We start from the raw sequence: 13,387 nt of genomic DNA on the forward strand, positions 1-13,387 counted from the left end.
CCTTTACTTGATTTTACCAGGTACATATAGCCTCCTCCACAGAGGCAGTTTTTGGCAGGAAGGTGCTACAGGCTGCCGTACAATCTCAGGCTTGATCTTCCCACCCTTCTTGGGACTGCTTTTGAACGTCCCTCCAGTGCCCGTGTCCCCCTGAGATGAGAGAGTAAGAGGGATTTTTGTCTTGCCTGTAAAATCCTTTTCTCTCCTCATAGAAAGGGGGACACAGACAAGCATATCCCTTGTGACATCAAGCCAGGTGGATAGTGACCTTTGGAGCAGTTACCTGCATAGAGCAGGTTTCTCCTGTATCTCTGGTGGTGCCTCCAGACCCCAGTACCCTTAGGGCTCTCAACATTCTCGCACTGCGGACAATGTCTGTAAAGTTAGCCCAGGCTTCATCCTGGGCCAGTTCCAATTCTTCATCGTTTTTTCTATATATATTATTAAACATTCTGCGGATTGACAGCCTCCCGGAGGGGGTGTAGCCTGCTGGGATAAGTGGGCTGGCCTCCTGGGAGGACTGTTTAGTTTTTGTTTATTTTAGTGTCCTTTCCTCCTGGAAGGTAAAGTTAACCCACCAGTGCCTGTGTCCCCCTTTCGATGAGGAGAGAAAAGGATTTTACAGGTAAGACAAAAATCCCCTTTAATTCATCACAAAAGTATTTTCAGCACTTTTTTCATAGTAATGCAGGAGCAGAAAGCTTAGACCGTTAAATGGGTCCTTAGTTTAGATGAGGTAGTATCCTCCTTTTAGGTTAAAGATGCTCCTGGTAGTTAAGCAACTGACCAGGAGTTGTTGATGTTCAGGTATATGTATGAGCTGAAGCACACATGCTTGTGGCTCTTCTTTTCCTGAGCTCCATCTTTATGGACATCTTTATCGGAGAAGATTAGATAAATGGAGAGTCGGGATAGGATATGCTCTTGTCAGACTCATGAATCACACCAGGTGTGATACATAGAAGTAGGGTAGTGAGTGAGCAGCCTGAGCTTAATGTGTATATATCTAGGAGTTCAAACAGTCCCACCTTGATTCCATTTCAAAGGTCTGCATGCTGACTTGATACACTTGAACGACTACGTTCATTTGTGATGTTTGTGTAAAATTCAGTTAATAAACCCTTTGTTGTTCAGTTCAAGAACCACTGAAGACCATTTATTGAATTATACTGGATAAGTATAATTCAACAATACCCTGCATCCAACAATGAACTGAACCCCCTTCAGGACTCTTTAGAAATCATCTTGCCTAGGGGTATGTCATTCTGTATACTAAAAGCCATAAATATCTCAAAGGGGTTGTTCACCTTTCAAATATTTTTTAGTATGATGTAGAGAATGTTATTCTGAGAACATTTGCAACTGGTTTTAATTTTTTATTATTTGTGTATTTTGAGTTATTTAGCTTTTTATTCAGCAGCTCACCAGTTTGCAATTAGAGCAATATGGTTGATAGAGTTTATAAAACCCTAGAAACCATGAATTAATTTGAACAAGAGACTGGAATATGAATAGGAGAGGGCCTGAATATAAAGAGAAGTAATAAAAAGTAGCAAAAATAATTAATTTGCAGCCGTAAAGAGCATTTGTTTTTAGACGGGGTCAGTGAACCCTATCTGAAAAATGGATAGAGTTTTAAGAACTATAAAAAAAATGATGACAACCAATTTAAAAGTTGCTTCGAATTAGCCATGCTATATCATTCTAAAAGTTAATTTAAAGGTGAACCTTTAAGTTCAGAAGTCTGAGTATCACGTTAAAGACAGTGTTCTGGGGCATGCGTCATCTCTACTGTGGGACAGAGTTACAGTCTTATAATGAATTAATAACATTAAGTATCATTCTAATATTATTCTAAACGGAAACATAGAAATCCTTTATATTTTCTACATGATTTCTTTTCTTTGGATGTCTTATCAGTAATAACAACAGCCACAACCTTTAAGCAGTGGAAGAGGAATCAAGCAAACAAAATGGATTCTGCATCTGACATCCTTGGTTCTCAGACCAGTGAGCATTCCTCAACAACTGTGAGCTTCTGTGATCACTCCTCCTTTTCCATTCTTCTGTACATGGCCGTGATGAAGCAAAAACATTTTTTATCAGTTTTACAATGTATATTTTTTTTGAGATCAGATGACATACGTGTATGTAATATGTAGCACAAATCTAACACTGCTCGCTCACATATACATCATACCTACATTTATTTATTTATTTATTTATATATATATATATATATATATATATATATATATATATATATATATATATATATATGTGTATATATATATATATATATATATATATATGTGTGTATGTATGTAGGTTTATTTATATAAATGACACCATGCCTTCAATTAGTGAGAACTTGACAATAGGAAGTATGGTCAGTAATACTGGAAAAACTGCAAGAGAAAATATTTGTCTGCTAAAAAGACTATAGCTTGGGCCAAAGTTCATATATTAGCAGGACATTGATGCCAAACTAACCATAGATGTGGCTCAAAACAAAAAGTTGAATGTCCTGCAGTGGCTTAGGCAAAGTCCTTATTGACAAACTCCTCATTGCCTAATTTGACAAGGCAATGCAGACTTTCTGTAGACGGAATTGTAAAACTGAGCCCAGTATTCAAGGTGAGCTCTCATTAGACACCTTAATGGTGATATAATAATCGGAAATGTTTTATGGTTTAAATCACTGCTTGTGTGGCAGGGTGACTTGTTTGTTTCCCAGAGTTGACTTGTGTCAGGCCCTTATAACCTCCAGTAAAGCTCAACCAATCCACCAAAGACTTGATGATTTACATGGGGCAATGGGCACAAAAAGGGTGTCAAGATCCAATTACTGCACATTCCTAAACTCTGTGGCATATTAGCAAGAGCCCTGTCCCCAATCAGAGCACACATGGGGGTATATTTAGAGATCACCACAGTCCAATAGAGTGAAATTCCGCCACTCTCTGTTAATTTATATGGGATTTTTAAAGGCGTATTCATCAAAGGGTGAACGTTTCTTTTAAAAATCTTATAGAAATGAATGGAGAATGGCGGAATTTCACTCTAGTGAGCTATGGTGATTTCTAGTCACTCTTTGATAAATATGCCCCTTGGAGTCCACCATGTGTCAGCATATCCTGCATATCTGCCGTGCTATAGACAGCTGAGAACTTTCTTCTGCTTCTTAAGAGGTGGAGATGAATTTACAAACTCAGTGTCTACTGGAGCCACAAGGTAAAACAATTCAAAGCACACAAGCATTTTTTTTTTACTTGCACTGAAAATTGTAGATTGTCCCTTAGTATTATATGAACATATATAAAAAAGGCAAGATAACTAATGTTGTGGGATTTCAAAGTAAATGCTTACCGCTAAATATGGTGGATCTGGGTGCACTTACCCCAGACCTTCAGCCGAGGGAGTATACACAGGAAAACATCATTGCAGGCAGGCACATACGTTCATATGTAGCTGAAAACCAGTCAGGCAAAATGTTAAAGTTTAAAAGAATGCGTTTATTTTCCATGATTAAAAAAAAAAAAAAACCTGATGGGGACACTTAGCCATAGTCTGATGATGTTTTCCTATTATATAAACATGTAATATTCAAATTCTCCTTATGAATAGAGTGTATATACACATACTTACTTTTGTATTTCTCTGACTTTACTTAAAATTGAATCTTACTTTTATTACCATTTTTGTTCCCATACTGGTCTACTTTTTATGCTACTTTTGCTATCTTTGTGTGTTTTTTTTTGTTTTTCCTTTAGAAAACCAGCTCTGCAAACCAGTCAGTCCAGAAGAGCTTGAGCAGTGCTGATTCACATGAAATTGTTATAGGTTGGTAGCAACTGGGTCAGATATTATGACAAATCTTGGCTTTGTCCTTTTTTTTTAATTCTGCAAACCATGAACTACTGTACAAAATGTACAAAACTTCCAGTATCAGTCAAATGAGACATTTTAAGACTGAAGCAAAGACAGTTTATTGTGCTATAGTCGTCCCCCCCCCCTTTCCCGAAGCCAGTTTTTAATTGAATCAGACCAGTTTTGCTATTTTGCCGCCACATACTACAGTAAACTAGGGATCCATCAAATTTATAACTTTTGGATTCTGCTGATCACTGAATCCTCAACAAAAAAATTGGAATGAATTTGAACCATTATGTGGTTATAATGGGGTAAAACAAAGAGATGTATCAAAAAATTGTCAGTTGTCGATAGTAGTGACAGTAGTGAAAAATTTGGGAAACCACGGAAAAGCTTGCAAAACGGCGAAAAATTCACAAAACACGTTAGTCTATGGCAAACTTTTTTGTAGCAAAATACTTTTACAGTTTATGGGTGTTTTATTGTGACACAATTTTTATACTTTTGGGCTACCAATAAAACATTTTTTTACTAAATTTCAAGTATTTTTGACTCTTAAGAGAAACTGCCATGTTTTCCTTTACATCAAAATTCCCAAACTGGTGTCAAAATTAGCTTTATTGCATTTGAGTCAATTGGAAGGCAAAATCACATGCATTTCTCGCTTAGTTTACTGCTACACACATGCCCTACGTTGTTAAAAGATCTTCTATTCATAAGGCTGCAACTGCTTTTGCAACAGAAAAAAGGCTCCTGTGCAATTTCCTTAAAAACTTCTGTGATTTTTGACATTACAACTGGTCCATCTACTACTACACGTGGAGGCAGGGGTGTAACTACAGAGGAAGCAGACCCTGTGGCTGCAGGGGGCCCAGATGGTATAGGGGTCATCACGAGGCTCTAATTAACTAACTATTTCAACATATATTGGTAAAACAGGACACCCTGTGGATATGTTGGGCGGCCCTTAAATTCATTTGCTGTGGGGCCCAGTAACATCTACAGTAGTTACGCCGCTGCATGGAGGCCTATTTATCAACAGTCTCATTTTAGTGGTTTTAGAGGTTTTTGAAACCACGACAAAACACACATTTTCTAAAACTATGAATTTCATGAAATAAAAAAAGCAAAACAGAAAATGCACAGGAAAAGTTGTGAAAACTGCAGAATTTTTGACTTGTCACACAATAACTATTTTTCTTATTGGTGCACAGAAGCCAGCACCAAAAACACCTGAAAACCTCTAAAACCACAAACTAAAAGATCTAAAAGACCAGTTGTAAAAGGGGCATCTGCCATTGATGACATAGACTGTTTTAGCTGGAGTATTTTCGTATTCGGAATTGTTGCAGTTTTGTCGCATACTACATCCTGAAAAAGTTGTGCTTTTGTTCTGCAACTTTTTTTACATTTTTGATGTCTAAATGACCAATCCAAAAAAGTTGGTTTACTAAATCAGCCTCTTAGTATCTATTTGCTGTTTAACCAAAATGTACCACCTACAGTTTATATATTACTTTCTTACAAGCACAACTAATAAATCCAACCACCAGATATCCATGTGCTCAAATCCCCTGAAGTAATGTGAAAGGAGACGGGAGGATAATAAGATGCAAGGGTGTTTTCTTGTCTACCATGTGTCATTTTTTGTTGCCTGCGAAACTGACTGTGTAGAGAATTCTTGGAGGCTGAAATTTTTCTCTGGAGGTGAAACTAAGAAATTTGCAGTGAAACCATTCACTCATCACTTGTCAATAGCCTTAGATCAGAAGCTGAAGGCAGTGTATATGAGATATAGGGAGGGGGTTAAGGGCCCTTAATAATTAGTTGAAACATTATCAGAAGTTAGTAAATAGCGACTTATCATACCTAGCCCCCTACCAATTTAAAAATTGTCTCCTGTGACATCCAAAGGGGCAAGAATGTTTGAAGCGCTGTGTAACTTGTAGATCTAGTACTTCTAACCACTTCTCTCTGTCACTTATTGGTGACTTATTTTATTTTGTGACTAGAATCTGTTCCACTTGAGGCAGTTATAACTATCGCTGATGAGCAACCAAATACAGCACAATTCCAAGATGACATGGAGTGAGTAGATTTAACAATATTTCATTTCGAAATGCTTGTGCATATACAGTAAGCTATAATAGGGGCTCTGTTCCATTTATTTTGTCCTGCTTTCTTTATTTTTATTTTATTACTTTATTATTACTTTTATTAGGAATGCACCAAATTCATATATTTTTGTCTCTTACTGCAATTAAATACTAAATTGCCTACCATGGCGTGCAAGCATGAGTGCCCATTTTTCCCCTCTACAGCATAACTATTAGAGGTGTATTCTCAAGGTTAAGAAATGGGAGCTGTAGTTCAACCACTAGAGAGCAGCTCGACATATCTGTTGTACTGTCTAAACTATTTCCAGACTTTGTGGATAATTTCTTCTTATTCACTGTTTCTTTTCTAGTGACGCAATCTTTCAAGGGGCTGCTTCTGATGTTCCTGCAAAGGTACAACAGGGAAGGCAACTTTTTGTTAAGAACCACTGTTTCAGAATCTTTTCTTTAAACATAACCGTATAGAGGCAAATACAGACAGCTGAACTTATTTCTCAATGACTATTTGTGGAGAGGTGCAAATTGCGAAAGTTTGGTCCTTTTTGACTTTTACAAGGGGCTGGGATCACTGGGAGGCTTGAAAGGCTGTTACAGTTGATAAATGGAAAAGCTGATGTGAATATGATCTAAAATATATTTTGCAATGTCCAAAAACATTTTATTTTGAACGTCAATTTTATTGGCCCAAATAGTAACTACATTTTTTCCAATTAGGTTGAACATGAGCAAAACTGCATAAAAAAATAGCCCCTGCATGCTCCACATAAATGAGCTAGCCAGGTAGTGATGGGAGCTGTAGTTCTGTGAAACTGGAGTCCTTAAAATAGCTCACTCTTACGAGGGTTATTTTTTAAAATCCGAAAATATCTATATTATATATATATTCTCCCATTGACTTGTATACAATCTCGGCAGGTCTGAGATGCCGGATTTCTGGATCCTGACATTTTCATAATAATTTTTATATACATTTTTTTATAAATTCGAAAAAACTTTTTTTTCCCACTTCGAATTTTTCGAGTTTTTGGAATTTATACTTTAATAAATAACCACCTTGGTGTATGTCTGTTCATATGGAATCTTACTATCCTAATATGGTTTGGCTTTTAGGAGTCCGAGGGATATTAGATTTGAAATAGGTTATCAAGTATTTATGTGAACGAGTAGAGAAAATTGAAATGTATGATTTTAGAATGATCTGCATTTCTTTCTTTCTTTAGCAGAAGCAAAATAAGTTCTGTATTTTACTTTTGGAATTCTTTTTTTTTTTTTTTTTTTATCTTGTAAGGAAATACTGATCACCTAATTGTTTCCAAAAAAAGAGTATACATAAGGTCCAGAAGCCTTGATAAAGAGCCCTGTGAGGCCTATTGTCATCCTTGATGTCTACCTTTTTTGAAGCCATTTCAAATCACTTCACGCAACTTCACAATGAAGAAAAACCTCTTGACGTTCATGTAGAATGTTGTACTTTAAACAAATGCTATTATTGGGTGTGATATTGAAGTGAACTATACAGTATGCTGTAACTCAAACATATTTTTAGATGGTTTTAAGATTTTCTCTTTGAAAAAACACAACTAACTTCTTCCATTTTTTTGTTGTTACAGGATTCAAGTCAAGAAATAATAATAATAACAGAAGCCAGTGCTGACAAGGAGTTTGCAGCAAAGTACAATATTGTTTTTAATCTGATAAATAAGCATATTTTCTCATTTTGAATGTGTGTAATATTGAGCTTAGAGTTTCCTTTAGTCATAATTATTCAGACTGGTTCTAGACAAGGACATTAAAATCGCTCCGTTAAATCAGTTAAATCAGGGCAATCTGGCCATATGTCTGCTAATATTCCCAGGTCTTTTTCAGTGGTAGGTTCAGCTGATATGATTTAATAGTTTATTAACATTACCCTTAAAATGCATCAACTTTTAAATATCATTCACTGCTGCATTTATTAGTAAGCATGACTTTTTGTCCTCTTAAGAGCTTTAAGATCAGACCTTCAATATTTTTTTTGTTTTATACATTTTTATTATAAGATATGTATATGCCAACATATTCCGGCCTACTGTACAATATATGGGTGAATACATTAAACATACAGATTTACATATAATCAATTACTGAGTCCTGCCCAATAGTTTACATTCTAAAATAAATGTGTTAATAATGTACCTTGGCATATTCATGCAGAGTAGTGCAGCAGAGCTCTCCAGCGCCATCTTCTGTATCTTCGGATTCTCTTCTTTTCCTTCGGCAATCTTTGGATCTTTACGTGCATGCACAGCAGGCCCGAATACCAGAATGGTGCCAACTGTGCATGCGCGAAAAAGCTCTGTGCCGGCACTCGATTCCGTGAGGAACCAGAAGATACATAAGATGGCACCAGGGAGATCCCTTTGCACTACTCTGCATGAATATGCCAAGGTACATGACGGACACTTTTTCCACTGAGTTACTAAGGAGGGAGAAAGCAGTGAGGGCGGGGCAATGGCCGGAAGGGGATGGGGATTTTTGATTAACTGGGGGCTTAGTTCTCCTTAAACGACTAGTCTTCAAAAAAAAAAAAAAACCCTCAGGGGCATCTCCATTTACAGGCTATTTTCAAAATAATATTAAGGCATTTTATAATTGCCTTGTTTATTAATTTATACCATTTTGTTTGTTTTCCATACTGTAGTGATGTACATGTAGTGATGTCACATTGTTCATTTGTGAGAGATAGGTAGATCATTTTGGGGGCTTAAATCTTTTTAAAATCTTTACACAAAAACACATTTACTCTTACCCCTTTTAGGAAAACCCAGGGTATTTTTCAATTTCAAGGTTATTCTGACACACTTGCATCTGACCAGGTAAGCTGTTTGGGATTTTAATAAGTAAATATATAGCCAGGGAGGGTAGATCGTCTACAGTCATCCAATTTTAGCAGTGCACACCAACGGTCGGAGACTTCAGCCAGGATTAAAATAGTTTTCAATCTTTGTTCACATATTGATAAAAAGCTGACACACTTCCTCAGTTATTCCAGGGCCACAGGATTGTGTTGAGCTTGTTATCCAGTCCTGTGCTCCCAATAATAATGTTTAGTCCTGCTAAACAAAGGGGTTATTTGTTACGCTCTGAATTTTTCTAGTTGGACTTTTAAAGGGGAAAATACAATTTTTTTCATAGATTTATTAAAGTCTGATGTTGTTAAAAGTCAAATGAAAAAAGTACTCCAACTCAAACCTGCCGTTGCGCTGGGTTTCTGAAAAAAATCAGCTTTTGGCCCAATTACGAAAAAAATCATAGATTTCGGGAGCAAAATCAGAAAAAAGCCGGATTCAGATTTATCATGACTTTTTCTGCACAAGAAAATGTTTTGAAAATTTACTGATAAATAGAGGGGGAAAAGTCCACGCAGATTTGGTTGGAGTCGTTTTCAGAAAATAGTGAGAACTTTTCGGATTTTGATAAATACCCCCCGAAATGTTTAATCTCTGAGCACTGATTCATTTATCTCTGAGTCATTTATTCTTTAGTAACCACTGAGGACATTTAAGTGATTGCGATTGTTGAGGAAAAATAATTCTAGGTATATGTGAATATATAGCACAGAACTTTTATCAGCATCTAAATATTGTAAGACTGTCCAGTACATTGAGACTAATCCAGATCATAGAACTCTGCAATGTCCGTAAAACAGTTGTGAATTAATTTATTAGGGTGTGATACCATATATTTACATATGAAATATTTCCATTTTGTCTTTGTCCTAAAGGTGTCAGACGCTAAAAAGAAAATTTTGCTACCGAAACAATCAACAGAGAGGTATTATTTGTGTAACTATATAGTTGCTGTACAACATACAGTGGTGGTTGCTTTTATAAGTACTGTCCAACTTCTGTGGTACAGAGGGCCTGATTTTTTTTCTGGCCTATGTGGTGGAGGTCTGATAACGGAAGCCGGTGTTGACCACTCCCTTTTAAACTACACCCATTTTAAACCACATACTTGTTAACAGAAGAAATACAGTATTAAGATAAAACCTACATTAATGGTGGCAGCACACCAAAAAACAAAGTGGTTGGTGCTCACTGCAGGCATATCACTCCTCATTCATATGTGACAAAGTGTGTCCTATTAAGACATACTCCTGGCACATGATTAAAGATCTTAGGGACCCCCTAACAAGTATATCCAAATTCTAACAATACTCCACTATGTTCATCTCCCAGAGGCAGAACAAGCAGAGTATGCCACACACAGGGACCGGCAGAATATAGAATGCACAGACAGAGTATGGTACACTGGCAGCATAGGCAAGCACAGTATGACACACACACTGAGCATAGGACAGTCAGAGTATGGCACACACATGCAGGGTAGGACAGGCAGAGTATGGCACACACAGGGAGCATAGGACAGTCAGAGTATGGCACACACAGGCAGGGTAGACGGGTAAACCTATCAGGACCACTATAAGATGAACAGTAGGTACTGTACTATATATAGTGACAATGCCAGTACTGCTCCTACATATAGGCGAAGTGTGACTCTTTTTATTTGGGGAGGCTTAAGGTGGCCATACACAGACTAACTTTCATGAATATAAGGCTGTGAGTAATGGGAAATGGCACCCCAAGTACATTACATACTGTGAGACGCAGTGCTTAAACCCTAAGTACATTTGTGCACTGATATAGTAAAATGATAATTAAGGTTGAAAAAAAGACACATCTATCAATTTAACCTTTTCTCTAAATGAAACCTGCCTGACTGCCTACCTAACCAGCTTATCTATAGCACCCGGTGAGACGCGGTGGATAATTTCACGCAGGTATATTATATATAGTGTGAGACAGTAGGCATTGACACCCTCCAGCATAGCGAGTAATGGTACACCAGGCACATTATCTAATGGATGAAGAAACATTAGAGTTAGATGCATCCAGGGTAAATGAGTTGCCAGTTTCATTTGAAATGCCCCCTGAAAACTGGGTCATTTTATTATTATGCCAGCAGAAAAAAATGTAGGCTAAATGCAATGCTAATTCCTTTTATATGAACTAATAATCTCAGTAAAATCATAGGTTCAAGGGGTGGTTCACCTTTGTTAACTTTAGTATGTAATATAATGGCCCATTCTAAGCAACTTTTCAATTGGTCTTCATTATTTATTTTTTATGGTTTTTGAATTATTTGCCTTATTCTTGTGACTCTTTCCAGCTTTTAAATGGGGACCTCATCTAAAACAAATGCTATAAAAACTATGCATTTATTATTATTGCTATTTTTGTATTCCTCATCTTTCTATTCAGTCCTCTCCTATTCCAGTCTCTTATTCAAATCAGTGCATGGTTGCTAGGGGGATTTGGAACTTAGCAACCAGATTGCCAATGATGCAAACTGGAAAACTGCAGAATAAAAAGTTAAATAACTCAAAAACCACAAATAATAAATAATGAAAACCAACTGCAAATTGTCTCACTATCTCTCTCTCTATCTTGTATTTATAGCTTCTAATGTGTAATCCAACCAATGTTTAATTCACATGCGGTGGGTTTAAGTTAGAAAATAGCAGGGTTTGCTATGACATGAGAAGGGTTAATACTGGTAAGGTAGGAGAAGCTACAAAGCCACAAGCACATAGGGGCTGGAAGATTAGTCTAAATAAATGTTGTGTTTAGGGAAAGAAAGCAGAAAAAGTAGTGGTTTTATAAACAAGATTCCCAAAGCATTTGCCTCTTTAAGATCTGAAACTGCCATTATTTATGGCAATAATCGTTCAGGGAGGTGTAGGGCTGATTACCACTGTGTTATAAATCTAACAGAAATTCCAGATTTCTGTGGCATCTCCTCTCCATGCTGCTGGTTCAGCCCTCAAAATCTAAGTCTTAGTGCAGGAGGGTTGCCAGGTCTAATTTTCAAAACCAGCCAAAATCAGATATAAAATCAGCCTGAAACTAGCCGAAAAATAGCACAATATGTGCAGTGGAAAAAAAATCGAAAAAAATAAATATACACCTTTTTCAAATTTTCACTGATTTGCAAATGTTTCCATAAAGTAAAATAAGACAGATTTGCCCGTCACTAGGGGTGTAACTACAGAGGGGGGCCCAGGAGGTAAAGGGACCCCATGAGGCCCTAATTCATATATTATATAAATATTGGTAAAACAGGTCAACCTATACAGGGGTGGATTTACATAGCGGGAGCCCCTATCTTCTGCGCATCCCCAGTGTTTTTGAACCAATGTGGGTGTGGTTGGACAGCCTGCCGCCCTAGGCCCATGCCTTGGTGTCTTTTCCACAAATCTGGGCCTGAACCTATAGACATTTTGATGGCCAGCAGTTTTTTGCCCCAAAATTGTCTGAAATTGAGAAAAGTCACCAGAAAACGCGAGAATGCTTAAAGGAGAAGGAAAGGCTAAAATGAAGTAAGCTTTATTAGAAAGTTCTATATAAATACACCAGTAAACTCTCAAATGAATGCTGCTCTGAGCCCTCTGTCAAAAGAAACACCACATTTATTTCCTTCGATTGTGTATACATGGACTTCTGTATCAGACTTCCTGTTTTTAGCTTAAACCTCCAGGGCACAACCTTGAGCATGCTCAGTTTGCTCCTCTCCCCCTCTCTCCTCCCATCCCTACTGTAATCTGAGCTCAGAGCTGTAAGTGAGCAGAGAGAGACAGGCAGGAAGTGATGTCACACCAAGCCAATATGGCAGTTGCTATCCTAAACAAATAGAGAACACCCCAAGAGCTGTTAACTCAAGAATGGTAAAGTATTCTGCAGAATAAATATAGTGTTATAGCTTACGCTATTGTGGCTAATCTATTGGCAATAAACTGCTTCAGTAGCTTTCCTTCTCCTTTAAGAGGGACAGGAGACTGGGAAACAGAGCACAAAATCTGGTAACTCCCGACTTCTGCACAAGTAGGGTTGCCACCTTTTCTAGAAAAAAAATACCGGTCTTGCTATATATTTATTGTTTTCCCCCTATTATTAACATTGGGATCAGCCATCATTTTTAACAGCCAGGCCAGTAAAAAAAACGACCAGGCGGCAACCCTATACACAAGTCAGTCCCAATGCATGCTGGATATTGTAGTCTTACATTAAACTTGGCAGTCAGCAAATTGTTAAACAAAAATTACATTACCCAACATGCATTCGGAGACAAATCCTTGGCACATTAGGGCAACAAAAAACTTTGGCTGGTTTCCAAAGTAAAATCTAGCCAAAGGCCCAAAAAGTTGCCCAAATCAATACCTTGGCTAGTTTATACTTTCCAAACTGTGGGTTTTTCAACCTGCCTGGGCTTTAAATTAGTAGCCCAATTTGGCTGAAAACCAGCCAACCTGGTAACCCTGTAGTGCGGGAACTGGATTGGTTGGAGCGAGGTTCAAA

At 37.4% G+C, this 13,387-nt stretch overlaps 1 protein-coding gene across 5 annotated transcripts in view; it reads left to right on the forward strand.

Moving 5' to 3' along the window:
* The window catches only part of sycp2l.S (synaptonemal complex protein 2 like S homeolog), a 54,066-nt gene that overhangs the window by 24,642 nt on the left and 16,037 nt on the right, over positions 1-13,387 (forward strand). For 3 of the 5 annotated variants that reach the window (XM_041567095.1, XM_041567096.1, XM_041567097.1), the window contains exons 17-23: positions 1,921-2,030; positions 3,774-3,843; positions 5,886-5,961; positions 6,341-6,392; positions 7,601-7,662; positions 8,788-8,845; positions 9,754-9,803. In XM_041567095.1, coding sequence (XP_041423029.1) covers positions 1,921-2,030; positions 3,774-3,843; positions 5,886-5,961; positions 6,341-6,392; positions 7,601-7,662; positions 8,788-8,845; positions 9,754-9,803 — 478 coding nt within the window. 5 annotated transcript variants of the gene reach the window in all.

This window comes from Xenopus laevis, chromosome 6S (genome assembly GCF_017654675.1).
Source record: "Xenopus laevis strain J_2021 chromosome 6S, Xenopus_laevis_v10.1, whole genome shotgun sequence".
Taxonomy (NCBI): Eukaryota; Metazoa; Chordata; class Amphibia; order Anura; family Pipidae; genus Xenopus; species Xenopus laevis.